Source organism: Siniperca chuatsi, linkage group LG11 (genome assembly GCF_020085105.1).
Source record: "Siniperca chuatsi isolate FFG_IHB_CAS linkage group LG11, ASM2008510v1, whole genome shotgun sequence".
Lineage (NCBI taxonomy): Eukaryota > Metazoa > Chordata > Actinopteri > Centrarchiformes > Sinipercidae > Siniperca > Siniperca chuatsi.
This window is the reverse complement of record NC_058052.1, coordinates 2,677,627-2,702,878: the sequence shown is the minus strand read 5'-3', so window position 1 is coordinate 2,702,878 and position 25,252 is coordinate 2,677,627. Positions and strand designations below refer to the sequence as shown.

General features: G+C 39.9%; 1 protein-coding gene across 5 annotated transcripts in view; it reads right to left on the bottom strand.

Moving 5' to 3' along the window:
- Positions 1–2,498: 2,498 nt before the first annotated feature.
- Positions 2,499–25,252, bottom strand: part of shtn1 (shootin 1) — a 50,501-nt gene continuing 27,747 nt past the window's right edge. For all 5 annotated transcript variants that reach the window (XM_044214204.1, XM_044214205.1, XM_044214206.1 and 2 more), the window contains 10 exons: positions 23,763–23,844; positions 23,453–23,547; positions 23,177–23,323; positions 19,131–19,284; positions 18,724–18,841; positions 17,709–17,791; positions 13,650–13,753; positions 11,936–11,986; positions 11,378–11,498; positions 2,499–5,293 (listed from right to left, as the gene is read on the bottom strand). In XM_044214204.1, the coding sequence (XP_044070139.1) occupies positions 5,262–5,293; positions 11,378–11,498; positions 11,936–11,986; positions 13,650–13,753; positions 17,709–17,791; positions 18,724–18,841; positions 19,131–19,284; positions 23,177–23,323; positions 23,453–23,547; positions 23,763–23,844 (987 nt within the window). In that variant the 3' untranslated portion in view covers positions 2,499–5,261. The remainder of the gene's footprint in view (positions 5,294–11,377; positions 11,499–11,935; positions 11,987–13,649; positions 13,754–17,708; positions 17,792–18,723; positions 18,842–19,130; positions 19,285–23,176; positions 23,324–23,452; positions 23,548–23,762; positions 23,845–25,252) is intronic.

The following is a 25,252-nucleotide window of genomic DNA, read 5'->3' as shown; positions in this document are numbered from 1 at the left end:
TTCACCCATCACACATTCATTCTGACTTTAATGAAGAACTGATACTGAGACATAAGAGTGAATCAAATAAATTAATAGATAAAATCCTTTAATCTTATATCATAGTTGGATGACTGTGGCTTCATATCATATATTTATAAAGGACAATACTGATCTATTGATTAAGAGTATCACAAAATTAAAATAGTTCTAGGCCAGTGGAAGCTCCATGCTTTAACAGAACTGGATAAGAAGAGACTGTAAAAAGCTGTGGGAGGATAAATGCCAGAGAATACACACACAAACACACACACAGAGCATGTGTCAGTGTTGTCCAACAATGCCTGCCTCCTGTCTGTTCAGGACGTGTGAGGTAAAGGCCCCTTCATAACTGGTCGGCACCCTCACTGACCCCTCTCCTGGCTCCTCAGTTCCTGAAGGAAATGATTCTGTCAGTGTGTAAAAACAGGAGAGGACAGGCCTGGAGGAACATCCGCCCGGCCTGCAGCACAGAAAAAAGGCTGCTTGTATACAGTGGGGAATGGAGGAGCTTTACAAGTGCTTTGTGTACCAGCCACATACGGCTGCATCAATGGGCCTGTCAAGTGAGTTATCCCTTATTCACAGCTCTTTTCTATTAAACAGACAGAATCTGGCTGACACGGCCCTACTGACACTACAGTCGTCCTGCTCTTTAAGGCTGGAAATGAAAAGTTAGACTGAAGACGTTGATCCAGTCAACACGAAACTGACACATTACATTCATTTCTTTTTTCTTTTGTATATCAGTTTCACTCAACTCAAGGTCTATTTTTAGATTATTTCTAGGTGATACAGTTGCTTCATTTTCTTTCTTCATATCAGGCAAATAAATTAAATAACAAAAGTTGATTGAAAAAGATGAATTGACTCTATATAAATAAAATTGAATTCAATTGAATTCTCCAACTGCTAATTCTTCCACTTTCATTCTGTTTGGTTTCTTCGTTTGCTGGCAGCTTACACTCAGTGTTGCTGTAAATGTCGGGGAGTGAAGACAACCTCTAATCAATGAAACGTGCAGACACAAACTGAGGCAGGACACAGCAGCATCTCAACGGAGGCTCCCCGGCGGGCAATTACTGTGTTTAGGAAAATAAATGAAATGACTAACAAAATAGGTCAAATTAAGTGTTTCCTAGACACACTAAAAGGACCTCCCTAATTGCCAGTCCCTGAAGGGACAAAAATACAAAAACAACAAAACATTATATTGTATTGGCCAATGATGAGGGGAAAGACGGAGAGCTGAGAATGGGTTGTGGCGGCGGAGGAGAGGCTGAGGGAAGAAAAGGACACAGCATGGTTTGTGTAATTACATGTTTTGCCTCGATCGGTGGCGTCTGTACCATCCGTCAATCAACAACAGTGGGTCCGGCAGCTGGAGCAGATGGTGGAGGAAGGAATTGAGCCGGTCATTGACTTTGTTTCTGCTGAGGGAAGGAAGAGGGAGACAACACATCCAAAGGACACTCGCGTCACACCTCTGAATCAAAGACTATATTGTGTGTTAGCATAATATTGAGTTGTGCCAGGATGGCCTCGACTAGAAGAACCTCATTAGATATGTAGGATATGAGGAGGCAGAGACATAAATCAATACAAAGGACCTCTATTCTTTTTTCATTTTACTCCTACTCAAGCAGTTCGACCACTCACTGACACTTTATCCTCCAAGATATCCAAGCTAATTCACACATCCTCGTACTAGTTTTGTCATCAGAAAATAGAGGAGGAAAAGCCAAGTATGCTCTCTGCAAAACTGATTAGTTTATCGAATCTCCTCACAGACCATTTCCTGTTTCTGCGAGATCCACTGTTGTGATTAAGTCGGCTGTTAAATAAAATTAGAGTGTGACTTCCTCTGCAACATTTGGTTCAGTAGAGAGAGGAATGAATGAACGTGTGGAAGATGAAGTGGGGTCTTGCAGCCTGCTGCTGATGAATCTGGTTAGAGAAGAGACTTTGAGCCACAATGACATTTCCTCCACACTCTGTTAGGGGGGATTGGGAGCTGGAAATTGCACCTCAGTGCTAAACGAAGCCTAAGCTTTAATTAACAGCTGCACACAATACGTGACGGACATTGCCCACAGTTCACAGCTCTCATGTTTCAATCCCTCACTCAAGGAAGTGGCTGGGAAATTTGGCAAGGTGTCGAGGGAAAACAAAACAACACGCGAGCAGCCCAACATTGTGGTTAAATCACCAGCAGTCATTGTGATTTTCAAAGGGCAAAGGCTGATCCTCGGCTCCATACCTGACTAACACCCACCTCTGACCGAGGCTTAAAGGGAAAATCCATCGTAAGACACAGTTACAAAACAGCCAGTGGTGAAGTGTTTTGCATTTCTGGACTCATTGAAATATAAGGTGGTTTTCAGTCTTGTCATTTATGATATGACTGTTCATCATATCATTATGATTTTCCCGACTTTGATACAACAGAATTGGATGACTAAAAATGTTACATCTCCAACAAATTGTAAAAATCCGATTTTAGTTTAATTTGCTCAGAATTAAACACAAAACAGAAGTTTCTTACACAAAGGTTTAAGTCACACGGGGAGAAATCCATTGTAGAGATTTCTACACCAACAATAGCCTCAGTAGACCAGAATGCAGTGCAGCTATGAAATACATTTGTTACATCTTGAGCAAAATCATTCTAACAAACTCAAATACGGTAAATCACAAACTAAAGTATATTAGACATGTCTGTAGTTTCCATTCTATGTACAGAGAAGTACAGCAGGAGCAGAGCTGAGACTTTGGGTCTAAACTGGACATACTGGTTCAAACCCTGTCTCCTAGAAATGATGTCTATATATTACTTTGTTTTGCCAAATGCATTTTGCGGGGAACATAGAGGGAGAGATTGTGGATTTCATTTAAATATTAATAAAGTAAACACATCCTGTCTAGTGCTTCAAGTCAGTGTTGACATTTTCAGTATTTAAAAGCACCATCTTACAGAATCTTAATCAAGAGCTTTGAGCTGCCTAAACAGAACCATTAAAACATTAATGAGGTTAGTAGCAACAAGTGGATATTGTAGGAAAACAAATGAAATACATTGTCTGTGAACATTTTACTGATATGTTCACCATCAACATTTTGTAATTTAACAGCTATATTCAATAAAAATGTTGCCTCATTATATTGAGGAAAATGGCTGAAAATCCCCCCCAAAAACTTTGACTACAGCAGGAACAGATCACAACAATATGAGGTATGGAAGTTTTACCAAGACTACTTTTAACCAAGTTTTTCCTTTTTTTTCTTTTAGAGCAGTGAAAAGAATTACATTGTTCTTGATTGTAAAATCAATCACTTTTGTGCCGTCATTAAGCCCTGGAATGAACCAACATCACATATTGACATACAAGGCCATGTTCAAACCAACATTACATCATCATCAGACTTTTCCCCTTCTTCGAGAACCTTGGAAATAGGTGTTGTGTCAGAAATCCCTACTCTGCTGAACACACTGTGTAGGCCAATCAAGTAAGTGCAAGTACAAATTCATCATAGATTACTTGGTAATGTGAATGGTGTAATTCTAGTGTTAACTGCCGATCGTTGAGATGGAGAATAAAACTATTGCTGCTGTGATAACCTTCCAGAGTTGTCCTCATTGTTATAAAGCAATGAGTTTTTGGTGTCTGGAAATCCTGAAATCTTGAAAACTAATGAATCTATATTCAAACTGGCCTCTCTGAATCATATTCTTCTCAGTGTTACCTGTACCGACACACCTACACCAATGCAGTGCTTGTTAGAGCAGGTCTGTTTTTGGTCTAAATGCTTGCCAACAGTGAAAAACATCGTAGAAAAGGTTTCAGTCGTAGTCATCTGGACACTGTTTTCAGAATCAAGACGTTGAAGTGAAAAGCATCTAAAAGTGTTTGTCCCTTGATTTGCCCTGTATCCTTGAAGTGACATGGCCAAAGGCTTATGGGGCTTTTCTCCTATCTTTATTCAAGAGTGTGGTCTTCAGAACATGACTCACTGATTTCACATTCAGATTTTGTAATGCTTTCCCTCAAAACCCTGCCCATGCACTCAAATGGCCCCTGCTTGTGCTTAGATTTGCTCTGCTTCTGCTCAAACTGCTTGCACTCAGATATACTGTTGCTTGCACAGATTTCCTGCACTCCAGCTTCAGCCCTTCTCCTCGCACTCAGGCTGCTTCTGTGCGCTCGTGATATGTCTGCTCCCAGATTTTTTGTGCAGTAACCCTGTCAAAATTCCCCAACCAATAAAATACCAGGTGTAGTGTTGACCAATGAAATGAACCCTGCCTCATTGCGGGTGTGTTTGTTTTACTTCTTAGAGCAACCCTTACGGACGCAGGAAATCTGTGCAAGCAACAATACATGAGTGCAAGCACACAGTTTGAGCAGAAGCAGAGCAAATCTAAGCGCAAGCAGGGGCCATTTGAGTGCGAGGGCAGGGTTTTGAGGAAAAGCGTTACAAAATTTGAACGTGAAATCAGTGAGTCATGCTCTCAAATTGAAATTGAACCACGCTCTTGAATAAAGATAGGAAAAAAGGCCCATAAAGGCCGACATACATTCTAAAGCAGAACAGGTTATACAAAGTGCAGGGTAGGTTCAGCAGAGAGGAGGCAGTGCCCTACATAAAATGGTGGCCTAAGAAGGTTGGGTGGTTTATGTGTGAGTGAGTGAGGGGAACAGTGGAAAAGTCAAGAGGATGTCTGCCACAGTGGCCTGTACTTGCTCACTGGGAGGCTACAAGGTTAACACTGGTCTAGACAGAACAATTCAGAGACATACTTTGTTTTGGCAAAAGCTCAAGGCTGCAAAACCCACTCCACTGTACCTAGCAATGCAAACAAAAAATTGGGTTTTAGAAAAAGAGCTGAATGAACCTTGAAAAGGCGGTGTGGGATACACGGCTTTCATTTCACTGAAATCAAATGGCCTCAATGTAAATCACAGACACACTTGTCCTCTTAGTTCACATTCTACATAACCTCTGACTTGATTCACAACCAGGATGCCTGCTCTGATTTTCTTTTTTTCTGTGGAAATCCACTACAGTCAGATGGGGCCTGACTCCTCATAATACAGTTCAATTATTATTTGAAATGCATTGTGTATACATAGTAAAATTAAATGCTAGACACTGATTTTGCATCATGTGATCTTCCGTCACCCACATCCAGTCTATATAGGTGGACACTCATGCCAGGGCCGACCTCGGCATGGTGGCGCCCTTCACACTGCTGGGGAGAGGATGGGATGGAGACCTGCACAAAGAGACAGACACTCACTGAAACAATCGGGGTTGTCACGTTTTACTCAGACTACAGCAGGTAAGAATGACTCTGCTGAGATTCTGTCATTGAGGCCACAATTAAGTGACATGATGGTGTTACAGTATTTCAATTCAATAGGCTTTATTGGCATGACATTTGACATGTGTTGCCAAAGCACAATTACAATAATAACAGACAATGAATGAAAGGAATGAAATTAACAAAAATAATGTGAGTAACATTATTAGTTAATAGAACAAAACAGACAATTTAATAGATACATGAAATAAAGTAATATATATAAGTAATAAGGTTAGTATTGTTAAATTTCAATGTGATTTTAACAATGCAAGACAAACAAAAACAATACAAGTATCTACTGATAAAAGAATAAAATAAAGAGATGTAAAAAAAAAAAAAGAGGAGATGGTGTTGGAGATAGTAAGTACAAGTATATTTATTTTATCTGTCTATATATCTCCATATGTCCTACTAGTTGTCCCTCTTGCTGTGGCAGGAAGTGACATATTTAGCAGCCAACACGGCACATTCTTTCTTTTTCCCCAGAAGGAGGGGTCGTTTCTCCCTTTCTGTCAGACTTCTGAATTTTGGGGCAATGTTTTTCAAATTAGGGAAAGAATTCCTCCCTAATATTTCAGTATTTTTGAGATTTTGTTAGAAAATGTAATTCTGTCTCTACAGCACAATGAAAGCACAGCCTGTCCTCTCTGGGCAGCAGGTCTGCCTGTGTCTGCCTGCCTCTATAGCCAGACTGTGGTCACTCACTCTGTACACTGTCATTGTCTTCTAAGTACTGTTGGAACTGCCCTGAGGCTGCGGTTTGTGATGTCAGAAGGTGGCTGAAGTGACTTCTTTCTATGTTCAACTCTTGGTAGGCAAGGGCTTTATAATGGTAACAGGCAGGATCACTCTTTTTAATATGGCTCCAGATCGTTTTTGAATACTTTGCATGCAGGGCTGAATGAGGCCAATATCCTTTACATCAGAGTTTGGGGTTTCCTTTGTACCCGCAGAATACTTTTGCAGAACTCTGTATGCAGGGTTTCAATTGGATTTTTGTCCCATTTTGCCCAATCATTTTGTAGTAAGGGGCACAGGTTACTACTTATTACTACTTACACCGATGCCTGTGTCGTTGTTGGGATCGAATTTGTCTCCATTCTTGAAGATGGGCGTGATCAACCCTTCACTCCAGCTTTCAGGGAAATGACCCATACACAGTACCAAGTTGAATATCTTTAGGATGGCCAATTAGCATATTCTCTCTGGTATATTTTAACATCTCATTTAAGGCCCACATGCTTTTTTGGGCTGCAGAACCTTCAGTTTGTCTTCCTTCTTTCAGTTTTTCAGAAATCTGCTCTTGAGCTTTTGAGGTTTTTATAGAGATCTTCAAAAAAATTTTTCCACGTATCTACATTTTGAATGGACTGTTCGTTGTAATGTTTCTTGGTAAAGAGGTTCCAATTTCCCCAGAATTTATTTGACCCCAGAGACTCTTCAATTAATTGTAATTGGTTTTTGTAGATATTGTTCTTTTTTTGTTGTCAGTGTTTTTATATTGTTTTAGAGTCTCACGGTAACTAAGGCGGAGCTCCTGGCTGTCCGGATTCCTGTGTTTTGCATTTTAAGTTGTGATAATGAGGCCAAATGATCAAATATGTGGTTAATGTTTACACAATGTTGACACAGCTCTACACCTTCTGTATTCTGAGGGTAGATCTGGACCGGAAAGAAATCTAGAAACATCTGGATTTCTTCACTGACCATTGCTCCCTGCTACTGTTCCAGGCTGTTTTGTGCCCATCTGTATCTCTTTTTTATTTTGTACAGCTTACAGGGCTGAGAACATATGTTACCTGTGTGTGCTCTTTTCAGATACAAAGTGATCTGAGAGCGATCTGATAGAGGTGTTCATTCTTTCACTGGGAAGGCTCTCAGAGAGGTTTGGTGGAAATTATATCTTTTTTCTGTTTTAACCAAATGGGATATTTCCCTTTTTCATTGTGTCTATTGAGTCTGCTAGTTAAGATTTATACCATATCAACATGCCCCCTGAGTCTGTACCCTGGCTGACTTCATTTAGTTTTGTTGATGGGACTATAAACTCTCTATACTTAGGGGGACAACCAGCGGGGGCATCGTCTTTGCACAAAGTCTCCTGCAAAATAACAACATCAACATCATTAACCTTGTTTAAGAAGTCAATGTTTTACTTTTTAAACCAAATAAATAAGTTAAGAGTTTAAACCCTGAATATTCCAAACAGATATGCTAAAAGATTTCATTGCAACTGTAACAGATTGTCATTTTAGAAGAAGAAAGAAATAACTGTTCTGAACATAAAATAATTTTATAATGTGATGATTTCATAGACCATAAATTTCAAGTTTTAACCTTTGTGTACATACAGTGTTTAGTTTAGTTTGTAGACCTTTTGTCAAAGAACCACCACCTGCTCATTACACTGGCCATGACTGTGGCCCATAAGATGAGAGCATAGTGTACTCAGCATGTCCTGGATGACCACCTCAGAATAGGATGTTCTGCTTGGCTGGATCTGTTCCTGCTGCTGCAGCTGCTGTGGAGGTGGCGGTGTTGCGAAAGGCCTGGGAAGTGGTGGTTTCCTGTGTCTGGGCTTGGTTCGTGTAGACTGGGTATAGCTGATGCTCTCCTGAGGTCTGTGCTGTGATGGTGGTGCTTGGGCCTGGGTTGGTAGGCTCTCCTCGGCATGTTGAGTGTTGGAGGTTCCTGTGTTGCTCCTCCTGTTGAGTGTTCCTCTTTGGTTCAGTCTTTCAGTGTTTTAGTGAAAGTGGAACTTTTAGTGGAACTGCTTCCTTGAAGAGGTGTACATGATTATAAAGATCTTCTACAGTGAGAGAGGGGTGGACAATGTGAACATTTGGCCATTGTTCACAGTGGAGATGCTGACGTTCACTCTCTGTATTGTGTGTGGGTGGAAATCCTTCCTGTGTAACAGAGTGGACATCACTATCTTAGAGTTAGGGAAGGTACGACATGCCTTCTCAATGACAGCTCTAAGAGACAGGGCCACTCAGGTCATTTGTACCTGTGTGGCTTAGGATGTGGTTTGGGGAGCCAAGGGGAGACTCAAAGAGAATACCCATGGCTGCCTCTGTGTGGACACCAACGCTTTGCCACCTTGTGCCTGGGTAAAAGCCTTTTCTCATCAATGAACTTTCCATTTGAGTTGATCAGTAACACAATATCTGCTTTAGCAGTGGGACTATCTGAACTAATGGGACCATCTGAGTGTGTGGTGTGGCTGCTGGACTCTGGCTGCTCTGGTTGAGAGAGGGGATCATCCTGCTGGGTGTTCTGGGAGGGGCTCACTGCTGTGCAGTGACTGACTCAGTGAGGGGGGTGACCTGTTCCTTCAAATCATCCAGTGCTCTGTTCCTCTCCTTGAGTACCTGTCAGATCAACAAGTATAATCTTGTAATCTGGCTCTCTCTCTCCAGCTGCAGTTCTCCTAGAAGTTCTTTTAGAGCAGCGAGCTCTTTCACCTGTTCCGCCAGTGCAACGAGCTCTCTCCTCTGGCGCTCTTTCTTTTGCTGTAGCTCTCTCACTTGTTCTGTCAGAGTGAACAGCTCTTTCCTGTGGCTTTCTCTGTCTTTGAGTACTTGTTAATGATTGGTTGTCTGTATGCTTTCTTGCTCTTTTCTCATCTGTTCCGTTTGTTGTTGTTGTAAGAGCTGTGCTGAGTTCTTGTCCGTCTAATTCAAGACCATTTCCCTGAGCTGCACCAACGCTACTTCTAACTGGGTGAAGTGTTCCTTCAGGTCTGTAAATGAGGTCTGATGTGGAGGGTTCAGGGTCTGCTCAGTGTCATCATGGTGTTCTTCCTCATTTGGGATGCTAGAGGCAGTTGTAAGGTATGTGTCACTGGCGTGAGGCTGGACATCCATAGGAGAGGTGTTTTCTCTCTCTACCAGAGATTTAAGTCCCTGGAAACTGTACCATGACTTTACCACTTCTATAAACATTGACAGTTGTCATTATGCTGTCCTCTGGGTCCCTGATTTTTACCTGCCAGTATTCCTAGTTGCCCTTTTTGGCACTGAAGGGTGATGGCTGTGTTTCAGTTCTGTCCGTGTAAAAGATGAGATTACTTCTCCACTTTTAGAAAGATAAGCAAAAAGGGTTTCTGGCTGTCCCTTAAGAAGCTCCTGTTTGAATGTGCTTCTCTGTCTGGTGGGTAGTGTATGTTGATGATGTCTCTCAGGCTCTGCTCTGAGTAGTGAGGGAGCGTTGGTTGCTGTTTTGAATGGCTCACTGATGAAAAAGATAAAACAAAGTGCCTGCTTTCCAGCTGCTACTGTTAGCATCCACTGCTAGCTTCCAACTGCCACATTTAGCTGTCACTGATTCCAACTGCCACTTTGGGGTTTCAAATGTCACTGTTTGACTTCAGCTCAAATGGCTTATCTGAGTTATTCTTGGTAGTCTATTTGTAACACTTGAACAAACAACTACAATTTAAGGTTTTCAACAGCCTAAGGGTGCTGTTCCTTTTTAGTTGTTTTTTTCCTCCTGTTTTCCTCCTAGCAACAGCAACAGGTTCCTGCTAACTCCTGCTAGCTCTTGTCACACGTTCTTTGGTGAATTTTCTTGTTTTTCCTCTTGTCCAGTTTGATTTTCCTGTTGTTCTTGATCTTGTTTTTAATTTGTCAGTTTTTTTTTTACTTTGTTCTTCTCAATTTAAAATGACAAAAATACATGCAAATCTAGGAGCACATGTGGTACATGTCTCTCTCCCTCTGTGTATTCCGGAACTTTTCGTTGCTTCAGAAATTTGATACATACATGAAATGGTGGGTTCAGTATGAGCTCTGTTTTGTAGAGCTGAATACATTCACTTCAACATCTGTCATAAAAATCCACAAAATCACATATACATCACCTTTTCAGCAAAGGCCAAACATTTGAAAGAATCCATAATACAATTCTAACTGATGTTTAAAATTTTGTGAAACACAAAATATCCATTCAAGGTCTTTTCACACCGGGGACGAAACGAAAAACAAAACGAAAATGCAGTCTCTCCGATGACGATTTTTCATGTTTCCACCTTTCACACAAAGTCTGACACTCAACTCTACACACTGGAGAAGGGCTCATTATTCCAAGTGTCCAATACTGTGGAGAAAAGTTACAATATACACAATCACATTTCATATGGGTGTTATCGTAGTAACGAGTGTAAATGCTGAGCTTCATTCATTCATTCATGACTAGACTGAGTCTAAATGTGTTTATCATATGTGATTCATGGTATTTAATAACGTTATCTAATGCACTTGAAAATTAATGGTTTTCTATGCGTTACCTTGACAACGAAGTATGTTTAACCCTCTTTTGTAGGCTACTCAACATCACAAGCCACTTCAACCACTATAACTTTCCCAGATGTTGTCTTTGAGTTCGTTGTCTTTGTAATCTTTATGTTTTTTGTCAAACAGACCACTATGTTGTGAGTCCAAATGGATCAGCCGAACAATATCCATTTTGATGAGTGTGAATGGAATTATGACATTAACGTCCGAATTTATTGATCGCGTGACCAAGATTTTATTGGTTGGCTCGTTTTTGTTGGCATCTGAAATTCGTTGAAAGCGAAACAGCTGCAAAAAAAAAAAAAAAAACTAAACTGCACTAAACCAAAATACAAAAGTTTCGGACTTGGTGTTGTTAGGCTCATAGAGATGAATGGGCTTGAATTTTGAAGTTGACGTGCGATTTATTCGCACCGATTATTCGCGTTTGGTCTGAAAAGGCCTTTATTGTTCAGAGTGTTTAATATTCTGTAATGGATGTGTTTCTTTGGGCTAATGAGGCAGTCCTGCAATCTGCTTCAAGAAAGCTACATTAAAATCTACACATAAAACCAGAAACTATCGATAGATTAAACAGACAACTCATCATGATTGATGAATAAGAAACAATGAAGATTAAGTCTAGTCTCTCTTCAGAAAGACCTAATAGATGCATTATAGCCCACAGAAAGTTTAAAGTGAAGGAGATGAAACTTACTGGCATTGTGTTGGGACTCCAGTACATCCCGCCGTCTCAGCAGGATCCTCTGCAGCTCCTCATCGTGGTTTGTTGACAGAGACGCTGCCTTTGGTTGGGGGGAGGTTCTATTGAAATTCTCCTAGAGTTTCCACAAAAACACATACATACATACAGACAGCCTGTTCAGGAACAACAGAGCTGCAAACTAACCATTATAGCTCAAAATGAGTACTCATTTTAACTTTGTGTTTTTACTGCTACTTGTCTGAATTTAACTGGAGTGGATGCATAATTAACAGTACAACAGTAACAGAATATGTGCTCATGTAATCTGTTATTCTTTATTCTTGTCTAGTATGTAAATATTGACTTTAGCTCTTTAAATTGTGCTTAGTACTTTGTCGTAGGTAAAATATCTGACTACTTTTCCAACCATTGTTGAATTTTATTATATTTTAACATTCTGGTGTGAGCACATCCATGAACAGTGTAAAAAACAAAGTCTCTCCTCCTGTGAAAGTTCAACCAGTAAAATATGGCTTGTGAGGACTTTTGATTGTTTTAAAGTCCCATTACCATGATTCCTTTAAGTTCCTGAATGGCAGAATTAGAGGGCAGCCTCTCCATCTGATAAAAGGAAAATAGGAGGAAAAACATGGGTTTGGTAAATAAACAGCAGTCTGACACATTATACTTATTTTTCCTCATTCAGCACTTAGAGGCTAAACTGCACCTCTTACCACAGAGACGAGACACTGTATGCAAGCACGAGGACGTATGCTTTCTACAAGAAACAAATGTGTTAACACACAATAATTTTGAGTCACGTCAATTTTCCCATCCTCATTATTTATAATTACCTCATAGAGCAGGTCCTAATGCTATCTAATTTGGCAGAGTTGTTGTGGCGGAGGAACACGCTGACTAAAAGATGTCTTGGCCATATGTCATGTTTTAACAAAACAAGCAGCTCTTAGATAATCCCACACTGATGGATTTAAGAGCACTGAACAATATATGCTCAACAATGTACAAAACTCTAATTCATCACAGTTTAACAGAAGTTCATCACTCAAATTTCAATTCACTACTGAGATCCATCAGCCTAACAAACTAAACTGTACCTCCAGCTGCTGGCGAAAATCTTGGACCATCATCGTCTTAGTATTACTTACTCATTTCATTGAGTGGCTTTATTTAACCAATTCCAATTCCGTGTGAATACAATAATAAGCCTAAATGTGAAATTTGTTATTGATTATGCCAAATATATTTAATGCAGGCAGCAGGAGATATGTTATATCATTAGCAGGACTACATGAAAAATGAAAGCATGCAGGTGGGAAACTCTATCAAGTGTTGAAACAACACTTTATTGTTTCAGGACTGCAATAATCCTATAATATCCCTATAGTGACTTAGAACATTTTTTAATTGACGTTAAAGTGAGCCTAATATACTATCATATTTCTATGCAATTTCTCTGTCATCTACTTTGTGACTTTACTCACATTTATCTTAAAATTTATCATAGTAACACATGTTCTGTTGTATCTACTCATGGAGTCATGAAGTGAATATCATAGGGACTGTGCCTCTGTGCAGCCTACCATGTGGCTCTCCTGATAACATGGAGTGTAAGGCTGTCACTCTTAATTAGAAATTTGAGCTACTATTCAAACGTGGTTGAAAATTTAATATTAAATCTGTAATGATCTGTTTGAATTCAAAATTCAGTGTATATGCCCATCAGAGTGTGCCTTGTACTCCAGCAGGGGGTGTCCCAAAATGCAACATCACTGTGATCTATTGCATGCACTGTTGGCCTCAGAAGACTAGGTTATTGTAGTTCTGTTTGGAGAAATAGAGAAAACGAGCTGTGCAAGCTGCGCAGAATGGATAATCATGACATCAAACCATATGAGAAGTGAGGAAGCATTTTAGATTTGATACCATCGATGGAATGATGGATGAATGACGGTAAAGCTGTTTGCTGACTTTGTAAAATGCATTGGCCTTACAGTAATGTTAGCTTGTCAGTCAAGTGAGACACCAAAAATGAAAGGAACAACATAATGTAGTTTAGGACTATTCTTCATAGGTTAATTCTAAACGTTTTTGAAATTAAATTAATTCAAACAGATTATATATTAGTTGATTTTTACTGACAGTTTACTGCCATGAAACTAGAGGTTAAAACCTTTCGTGAACTGGCTTTAAAAGTGAAAAACACAGCAGGTCACAGATATTGTCAGAATAATACACCATTTAAGGGGATTATTGAAGTTACCTGTCTCCTGGTCCTATTAGGTGACTGGCTGACAGGTCGCAGTTGAACGCCTTTCTTGATCCTTTGCATCATTTCCCCCACTGCCTGCTGCCTGATGTCCACTTCTGGAAGTGACAGACACACACAACAAGCAAGAGAGACAAAGATTTCATCACCAAGCTTGAGGCTTTACTTGTCTTTTTCAACAGACATGTTGTATTTAGCAGCTTCACTGATACTAAATGGGAGTCTGCCTCGGTGCCAAGAACCAAAGTGAGTATAAATGATGATGAGAGGTACGAGGCACTGTGTAATTCACAGGCATCATTAGCGCTGCACTTGAAATATAGCTCATTTAGATGTAAAAGCTTAATAATGACACGAGCTCCCAGGAACAATCAATGAAGTTTGTTGGAGAAACTCCAGGTTTTCCCTCTGAACTGTTACTGTGAATCCAGTTTTAGGGTGGATTTGGCTATAGTCATGGAACAATTAATAATCACTGCTGTGGCCACTAATTTTGTAGTATTCAAAGTACACCTGTAGCGTTCAGAGCCTTTGTAGTGTGTGAGATTCCCGAAATTATTCTGCAATGAATTTCCACTCTCACACTATTCAGCAATTCTTCATCCAAAATGTCTGCGAGGATAAGAGAGTTTCTCAAGTTCACAAAAGATGAGAATCAAATTCTGCAATAATGCATCCCATTGGCAAAGAAATGTGAATATTTAATTTTCAAACATAGAACAATCGATGGCATACACAATGGAACTATTGTCAGTAAGATGTCTTTAAAATGTCACACAAAAACTATTTCGTGTTAAAGTAATAGTAAAATATTTTTCTCCTAAGTGCTCAGAAAGAGACTATTATTCAAGTGTCAGAGTCGAAGATCCTTGGGTGGCACCTATTCAGCCCTGTATGTAATTCCAACAAATACCCTGTGCGTAGTGCCTAATTCAGGCCTCATATATTCAAAAAATATTTAACGAAATGAGGACACAATATAGCCTGTTCAGTCAACATGGACGTCCTACCTCCTCCAACAAGTCAAGGCTTCCCTTTTGTTTGCACAAATTGAAGAATTTAACATGTTGACCTAATAGGCCAATGATGGAGATTTGAGTTTGAATTTCTCATGCACCACTTGCTACATTTGTCCTTCTACGCAAAAGTGACTTTGACTTCGGCAAAGGAAAAGGCGAAAAGGATAAAATCTGAAAGGCAAAAATAGAATTCAATACCAGTTCTCCTACACAGAATAAAATACAAAATGAACATACATCGCAGAGAGAAAGAAAAGATACGCCGAATGTTTGAACTGAATGAATAAGTATGAGTTACAGAATATGGATATTAATACAGCGTTTCCTTCACTTTCATCACTTGTAATACAAAAGATTTATTGGAATACAATGAAATTGAATATTTGCATAGCAAAGCAAGTCATTTCAATTTGAACAATAATGACCATCTAAAATCAGGAACAACTCTTCAGTCCCCCCACTCATGCATCACTATTTTATTCATAGTGTTGTATATGATTATTACATCCTGTATGGTGGTGGAATAAGAAAAACTGTACATTTATCATATGTTGGAAATAGCTAATCAGGTTTGTGAAGCTGCTGTCCAGCTGACTCATTTTCCTTATCTGGTCAGGTGCATTCCAATGTATTATATATTTTAAATATTATTCAGAATACAAAAAAATATCTGACACTGTACTTACACATATAAGTAAAGTCCACTGTGGCCTTTGTCTTTGTTGCACATTTTAAAAGATATTTGGGCATAGTGGAACCCTGGCTAAGCAAACATAAAACCCCAGAGGTGTTCCTTGTTTTTTGATTTATAATTATTGGTGATCATGTGACACTGTGACCTCAGCGTGACCGCATATTTGAGACACTTTTGCTTCCCTGAGAAAGAAGAATGGGGCAGGTCTGTTTCCCTTCCTAGCTCTCTGGGCCAAACACAGCAGAGTACCACACCATGCTTTTTGAAAAAGTCCTTCAGTTGAGCAGGTGAATTATTGTTCACTATTTACTGAGTTTTTCTTCATGTTTTGGCCCATTTCTTGCTTAATATCACCATCACACAAAACTTGTGTATTTGCCAAACAGATTGAAAAAATCGCTGATTGTTGTTCCTTTGGTTTTTCAGGAGCTGTTTTGTGTTTGTATTGTTGTAGAAATAGCTAACTACAATAAGCCCCTTAAACTGCTGGTGATGAAGCTGTTACTGATACTGGTGTATTACTTTAGAACGAACAAAGACCTGCATCAGATTACACTGTATCTTACAAAAAATAATGGACACCTGCCAGCAAATCCAAGTGGAAAGTTCTCCTTTACCATGGTAAAGTTTGGTTGACACAGAACAGAAAAGATAAAACAATAACAATTTAAAAAAGCAAGGAGGAAAACGTATAAAAACAGATTGTCATGACACAAGTATTGGTACCCTTTTAGGAATTCAATTCAGTTTGAAAAAGAAAAGAACTAGATTAGACTCACCTGTAATATATTGTCAGTGCTCATATGACTTGATTTAATGAACCATTGTGTAGGATTTAGTGGCATCTAGCGGTGAAGTTGCAGAATACCGTTCGCCTTCCAAGCGTGTAGGAGAAACTATGGTGGCCATGAAACTCGCGAAAGGCACGATCTAGAGCCAGTGTTTGGTTTGTCCGTTCTGGGCTACTGTAGGACCTGCTCCCTCTGTAGATAAAAACGGCTCACTCTAAGGTAACGAAAACACAACAAATCTTATTTTCAGGTGATTATACACCAATGAAAACATACCTTTGTATTTTATTCCATTTCTGCCAATAGATTCTCCTAAATATTACACACTTAACCAATGAATGATGGCTTTAATGCTTAAAAAGGCTGCTTTATTCCTTGTTCCTTGTTTTCACAATGGTGAAGACAAGAGAGCTGTCTGAGAGCATCAGAAGTGCTATTATCACCAAGCACAAGAATTCTAAAGGGTACAAGGCCATTTCCAAAGACCTTGACATCCCTGTTTCAACAGTGTTCAGTGTTAAGAAGTTTGCTACGCATGGAACTGTCAAGAACCTCCCGGGATGTGGGGGAAAGAAGAAAATCGATGAGCGAAGTCGTCGAAGATTGGTGCGAACTGTGGAAAAACACAACGTAAAACATCCAAAAAGCTGAAAGCTGATCTGGAGCAATCTGGAATGTTGGTGTCAACCCAAAGCATACGCCGCACACTAAACCAAGAAGGGCTTTATGGGCGAAGACAAAGGAGGGCCCCACTGCTGAAAGAAAGACATAAAACGACTGATCTTTGCCAAAATGTACCTAGACAAACCACAACCTTTTGGGCAACTGTTCTGTGGACAGATGAAACCAAAATAGAGCTCTTTGGCAATGCAGACCAGCGATTATAAGGAAAAGAAGACCCTACCCTACTGGAGGCCTGTACTGTATTAAAGGAATAATGAAATCAGAGGATTACTGTTATTGCGTTACCCAGTGTAAGAAAACTAGGTTTGGGTCTAAGAGCAGCACGATAAAGACCTAAAGCACACATCCATAAGAACAAAAGAATGGTTGAAAAGGACAAAATGGATTGTTTTAAACTGGCCAGCAATGAGTCCTGATCTCAATCCAACTGAAAATCTTTGGAGAGAGCTGAATTCTGTCATTGTGAAAAGGAATCCTGCAAACATTCAATAGCTTGAACAAATTGCAATGGAAGAGTTGGAGAAACTACCAGCAGACCAGTGCAAAAAGCATTTACTGTAGACAGCTAGAAGAAACATTTGGAGGCTGCCAAAGGGTGTGCAACCAAATTTTAGGGAAGGGTGCCTTTAATGCTGTCCAGGTCATATTTTACATTTCTTCTTTGAAATCACTACATTGAAAAGGAATGGGGTTTTTTTTTTAAATAACTTTAGACATCATATTAAAATATTCTGATGATACAAAGTTGGTACATTTCCATTTGATTCTGAAGATATTGCACAGGTTATATAAAAAAATCCAAGGGTGCCAATAATGTTGACCAGAGCTGTATATAATGCACATTTTGTGGATGTTTGGTGTGTACCTGGTGTCTTGGCAGAGTCCTGGACCACCAGTGGGATGTCAGAACTAATGTCTCTTCTCTTTCGGATCAATGACAACAGCGAACTGCAGGGGAAGGCACAAATGGAGATCAGCTGGTTGTTATTTAGGCAGCTGCTTTCACAGGATCCCAAAGTGCTCACTGGTATTGATTTGGTCACATTAATCAACCGATGTTCTTGTAAGGCTCTCAGGAACAAATAAATGTTTTAATCCTAATTAACTTTTTTCTCACTTCTATATCATAACAGCAAAAAAAGATACTGTAATAACCTGATAGTTAACCAGCTAGACAGACAGCTCTCTCTCTATCTCTCAATGACTGCCTTCAGTGCCAGTTCAACATGCTGAATTGACAGAACACAACTGATAAGGGCCAACTAAAGGTCAACAGTACCAGAAAGGATGCCACAGGCAGGATGCCCTTCAAAGTCATCGGCTGTTTTTGGTGTTTACCAAAAAATATTCAGATTTTTAAAAAAGGAGAAGATCAGTTCTAAGAGATTTTCATCTAGATTTTATGTCCTCATGCATTCAAATATTGTCTCCTGCTGCTACAGAGTAAACTATTGAGTGTTTATGATATAGAAAGTAGTGAGTGAGTGAAAGAGGGAGTCATTTTGGATACAGCCCTAGTGTTTTCAAGCTTATCTCAATAGAATCTCAGTGTCAGAATGTTTCAGTGTGACTTTACAGCCTCCACACTAAAGACTTAAATCTTACCATAAAGTGTCAATATTTCCATGCTCACTTCATAAACATCACCTCTAGAAAATTCCCACTGTCCTGATTATACTCACCCCTTGCCTATATGGTGCATGCACCATAAACTCTGTGATTTCCATGTTAGTTGGGTCTATTAGTTGGAGAGTCACTGATTTAAACATATTTACTCTGTTATAGTCATTTCATTGTATGAAAGGTGCATCAAAAATGCATCAAAGTAAAAAAGCTTTACCTAACTGATGATGTACAGAGCATACTGTGTGTGATCAAACCTGAGTGGGTTGGAAGCCGGACCTGGGGCTGGAGGAGGTGGAGGCGGTGGGGGAGGTGGAGGTGCTGGAGCTGGGGGCGGGTTGGTAGCTGCCTGTAGCTTCTTTTGGAGCTCCTCAACTGGCCAGTGAAACACATCCAGTTACAGCACACACACAGCAACAGCACCAAGAACAGAAAAGGAAACTATTATAGTTAAGACTGAAGAACAACTAATGGTCTTCCAGGCTGACAAAAGGCATGAAGAGAATCTCATGGTCTACTTTAAATCAAATGGGGCCTGCTGGGATTGTTGTAGCCTATACACACAGTGATCCCTCTAGAGCGTTGATTCTGCATTGTCCTCTATAGCGTACAGTGTAGTGCCCCACAGTGTGTCCTGTCCTTACAGTTCCAAATATGTCTTCACCTGTAAACCGCAGATCCTTGACCTCCACTTCAGCCTTGAAACATTTGTCACTGTACTCCTTCTTCTCTTCCTCCATGAGCTCCAGTTTACGCCTCAATGCCGTCAGCTCCCTCTGAGCCTCACAGCTCCTCAGCCTGTCCTCCATCTGCTTTATCTGAGGATGTACGCACCACAACACACACTCCTTGTTACAACATGCTGTAGGTGCCTGTTTTACCACAAAGGACCTGTACAGAACTGATCATCCTAGCTTACTGTTAACTTTACAAACTTCCACCCAGCATGAACAACCTGTAAGGAGCTACTAGAGGTTTATTCTGCTGTTTCATATATATATATATATACATTCATTAAAGGTGCTATTGGTAACATTGATAACATCCAGCCACTAGATGATGCACTCCACCTCCCCCTTTCCTTTCCATTGGTGGTTGCCAGTTTGTTGCACAACCTGCATATTTCATGGTCGAGTGGAGTGAAACTCAGACTCAGTCATATCAAGTGATGAATCTTTCGTGATAGAATTCATTTTGTAACATATAGCTATATATTATCTATAGATTTAGGTTACTTTGTGTGGTGATGTTTCATGTAACGTTATCTATGGTAATCTTAGTATATGGCTAGCTAGCTTTTGGTAACCCTTTTTTCCCTGTTGTTTAATAATTATAGGGGCCGTATATTGCAACACTTATCGTAAAATCTCATTTCAAACATCCTTACACTATAAGACATTAGGTAAATATTTACATTCTAATCCAATCAAAGAGTACAGTACAGTACATTGTAGGGATGCTATTAAAACGCACAGCGCTTGACATTAGACTGACAGTAAAAGTTGACATTAGCTAGCGCATAGTGTTGACCTAACATTAGCCGAAGTGTTTTCTTGCTGAAAACAAATCTCATAGCGGATTATAAAAAACAGCTGAGCTTCACAAAGCAACAGTGGCTACTGTTGTATGAGTGTATGATCGTGTCAGTAGTTCAGATTGTTATATTAACGTGAGTACCGTAGCTGTTGAGCTCAACGAAGCTGGCTACATAGCTAGCTAGCCACAAGCCTCTGCAAAGTGTCTCATAATAGGACTAACGTTAGACTGCTAACATTATATGAGATGACACCCTCAATAACAGTCATGTTTTGAGTCTAAACAGTGTAATGAGCAAATTTACAGTAGTTCGGAACTTTAATTTACCTTCGACATAACACATTGGTAATATATTGGGATCCCACGTCCATTCCGTTCTTAAAGAAGAGCGACTGTCTTTTCATAAGCAGACCAGTCTGCCACCGGCCCTGACAGACCAATTCTATTCAATTCAATTCAATTTTATTTATATAGCACCAATTCATAACAGAAGTTATCTCATTGCACTTTTCCTATAGAGCAGGTCTAGACCGTACTCTTTATAATATTATTTAAGGAGACCCAACAAATCCCAACCTGAACAAGCACTTGGCGACAGTGGCAAGGAAAAACTTCCTTTAAGAGGCAGAAACCAGTGACTGGTCAATCAAGTTGCCCTGCATGAACTTGTACTGGGTCCGGGCCATCGGTTATGTCGGACCCTGGCCCACTTCTAAATCCCCTCTGATACACATCTTCGTAATAACGTTACATTGTTTGAGGGAACTATAACGTTAGGTATCTGGATGCAACCGTCACTAATTTTTCTAATTTTAACAATCTAACTGGTGACAACACATTAGTTAAGGTTTTAAAGACTATGACTGTCGGTAGTTGTTGTTGATTTTGTTTAAATATGCAGAACTGTAATTTATGGGTTATGGTTGTTTGGACGATTAAGCTAAGTTAGCTAATATGTGCTAATGTCAGTGTCTGTTTTTTCCACATGAATTGGCAACTATACCACGTGACAATAATGTTGTTATACTATTGGCTCACAAGCCTTGTTAGAAGCAGGAAGCAAACGTCAGACATCTCACACAGAGATAAACAAAACATTCATTCTGGACCTGTCAAAATGTTTAAAATGATTAATTCACAATCATAATTTATTTATTTTTTTTAGGAAAAGTGATACTTTGATTCCACACCTTTCTAAAAGCTCTGTGGATGTTTTTTTCAATATAACCTTTAAAAGGACATTCCCTTCTTATTTACTTAAAAAGAAAAAAATGTGAAAAATGTTCATGATAAACTAAATGTTTCTCTTCTACTTTCCTGCTGAAAAAAAGACTAGCTTTGCAGCATTGTGTTGGCTGCAGCTTCTGCTGCGATGCTTTCTGATAAGTAGCATTGGGTAGCTGCCAGTTGACATTCAGTCACCCGCTTCCCAACCCCAGTTCCTTAACCAGTGTTTTAATTGTTCCTCAAATAAAGGGTATGGCTCACTTCCACCCCGGCACCAGGAGAGATCAGTGATCCCACTCAGCTCTAATTGTTTTCCATCAGTGCCATATGAGGGGGGAGGGAGCTGGAGGCTATGCTGCTGCATTTAATTATTAATCTGGCAGGTCATGGCCCTGAGGTTTTACTGTCATGGCATATGATAATTCATCAGGCATTTCCCCCCATGTAATTAACCAGCTAAATAATGTTTGTTTTGATGCATATGAATTAGCATTACAGATGTAAAGCACAGGGATGGGTTACGTAATAATTTTCTTCTATTTGAACTATTTTTGTGTTTCTAATGAGTTGTGTGATTGATCCTGGGTTTCCTGAGTCTTTAACCAATATATCTTCAGGGAACCACAATAAGACTTATCTACTTCTAACTTCTATTCTGTGTAGGCCTGATTACTGGGCCATCATGGAAACAAAAGAAGGTCAGTTTCAGGTGAAACTAGGCAGGGTAAACAGCAGACACTCAGGAAGACTCCTCCCTGAGGGCAGGGCTTAAGCTTCTCAGACCTTTTTCACAATTGAGAATGACTTCCGGATGGGACCCGAAACGTCTTGATTCTGAAAACAGTGTCCAGATGACTACGACTGAAACCTTTTCTACAATGGAACACTCCTGGACGAATGAGGGACTACACCGTATTATTCTGTGTACTTTTCATCAAAAGATTATTCTTCTTACACTCGTCAGATGTCGTCAGACATGTTTGAATTGCAGAATAAATCCGAAATCATCAAGAAATTGTGTGATCCAGAGTCTCAACACGTTTTCACACAAAGATTGGTCTGAGTAGTTTCTTATAACTTTTTTTTTCTCATTTACATTGATTAATTTAACCAGTTAAGAACAACACCAAAATATCCAAACTGAGATGGCTAAAATCCTGGTGGAGCCAAGGGATGGCCAGTGGTGGCCATGGTCACCACAGACTAAAGCCTGGCATTTTTTCCATTATTTCTTTTTCTTGTGTAGATCTGCACTTTTGCGAGGTTTAAGTGGGGAAACAGTTTTAGCACATGGTAAAAGGCACTACTATTATCGTTAGCAGTAGTAGTAGTAGGTTACTTTTCTATTTCAAGTTTTTGGATTGTTTCTTTTAAACTGGGAAATGCATCACCTGTATTTCTTCTCACAAAACTAGTAGAGGCTTATTTTAAATAATATGCCCAAATTTTGGTAACAAACAGCCATCCCCTAAGCTCTGCTGATTGATAACTTTAATAACAGTATCAGAGATTGTTTTATAAAGATGAAAAGCCCAATATATATGATTCTGAATGAAGTGCTTGTTGTACTTATAAGCTTGGTGCTCATTTAGCAGTAATTGCTGAATGAACGAGTGACCTGATATTTTGGCCTGTGAAAAATTGTTTGACTGTCCCACTGCCTCAAACTGGGTGTGGGTTTTTTCTTTTAAGAGAACTGCACACTGAGAATGTAACCCAAATTACAAGTGCTTATGAGTTATTTATGACGAGACAAATGTGGACATCTCATAGTGAGGCTTAACTGACAAGCTTGAAGACCTTGCATTCTGTACAGATGCTTGTATTCACCATTTCCTCACTTCATGTCCAGCATAGTCAACAGTCAAGAATCAAAGAAGCCCAACTCCATGTGTGGCGTTATATCCATAAATTAGTCTAGTTTGTGCATGATTTGTTTACACAAACCTGGTTTTGGTGCTCCAGCCTCTGTGTCTCCAGATCCTGGGTCAGTCTGGTGACCTGGCTGAGGGCTTCCTGTAGAGCTTGACTGGGCAAGGAGCTCTGCATCAGGATCTGACTCTGTCTCTTCAGCTTCTTTTGCTCGACCACCATCTGAAGAAAGGACCACAAGAAAAACAGAAGAGAGTCAGGACACATTGTTGCAAGGGACAAAACAGCATAATGAAAATCATCATACACAGAATAAGAGAGGAACATGGAGGGCTACTGTGAAAAACTAACCGCACTGGCAAAGTTCTCTGCCTCTGTCCTCAGGTCCCTCTCCAGGTTCAAGGTGTCCTGTAAGGCCTCGTATTCCTCCACAGCAAACTGAGACACTGGACAAAGATTTCCACATTGGGTCATTCGTGCCTTTTACCAGTAAAGTGCCAGTAATGTCGTCTACTAAATCAACAATAAATTACTTGTGATACCCTGGTGTAAATAAGACCATGCTCATGATTAGTATAATTTTTTCCATTTTTCACGTTATAGTATTTACAGTGTTTCTAAAAAATGAAGACCACATATGACTATATGCACCCCGTCATACCTCTGTTATATTTCCCCAGGAGCTTCTTTTGCCGCACTGTCTCAGCAATTAAAACAGTGTTATCATGTTTTTCTTTCAGTAGCTGCAAATGTAAGAAGGGAAGGAGTAGAGAAACAATACAGAGAGAAAAAATACAGTTTGTTTTATGTGTTCTACTTTACAGTAACCACTGTCACTGTCAAAACGGAGACGACACAGAAGGTTTTTACATTTAACACTTACAATCACTCTTTTCACTGTAAGTGCAACTAATGAGCAAGACTTTTCTCATACCAGATTCCTGAGGCAACTGGACCAAAACCTTTTCAAAAAAATTTCAGTGTCGTGGAAAACAGGCATTACTGGTCGAGTTTCCCCATTAGCTGTTGCTCTTTCAAAATGAACAGGCATGAACGTTAGTTACGTACCGTAACTCCAGATCCTATGAGTATAGGCGCAGCGCTCTAAGGCCCCGATTAGACAGAACGCTTTCTGCAGGTTGCAAAACAGGAGGTGTACCGCACCTTTTTTTGTTGAAGCCTACAATTTAAAAAAAGAGCAGCCTGCTGCGTTTTTTTATTGCTGCTAGGCAACCACAGAATCACCTGTCCTTACCCTAACTGTGATTTTGCTGTAAAGTAAACTCACAAATCTGATCTGATTGGACAATGGGAAAGAAACGCAAATGACGTTGGGCGGTCTGAGTTGAAGTTTTTTCAACTCGAGGCGTTCGAGCATCTAAAACGCGAGATGCCCAGGGTGCATGAGCAGCGCGCAAAACTCTTACTGCCTATGGAAAACAACTGGACAAAGACGCCTCTCACTGCAAAAACCGTGGCCTGTCTTATCAGGGCCTAAGGCTATCGCTAGTGGGTTCATCCCTCACTACAGAAAATTGCAGATGAACATTTAATATCCAGGAATTCACATTATAGACTCTACAATCTATACTACAGTTTGGCCACAATATAGCACACTGACCATACACTGTCCAGCCATATACTAGGTTTCGACCTAGTCTTGTTTTTAATCAAAGTGTTCAAGCACAGTCAAATATGTCATGCTATGCGTAAAGAGGGCGTGGTGGCGCACTTTTGGTATTCTGGTAGCTGGAGTTGTGCAGCTCAACTAGGAAACCAGTAGGGATTAGGAAGAATCCACTGTCTTACATTAGTGGGGCTCTCCTAACCTAACGTACTGACAGTCTGGCAATGAAGTGCGGAGTCCAGACAAGCTTCTTCTGAGAGAAAACACATGGTCATTTGTCTTACTGATGCCGAGTGTCAAGAAAGAAGTGAGAGGAAGGAGAGAGAGAGGAGGAGAAAGAAGATGTGAGAAAGTTGGCATGCTGCAGATATAGCAGAGAACTCGTTTGTTGAAACTGTGATGGACAATGAATAATATCCCTGCAGTATTTTGGTTTAGTATCTGTCTGCGTCTATTTGTTAACATACATGAACTGAAACCAGTCATCAGTGAACGGTTGGCATCGCAAGAGGACGCCAGACCGG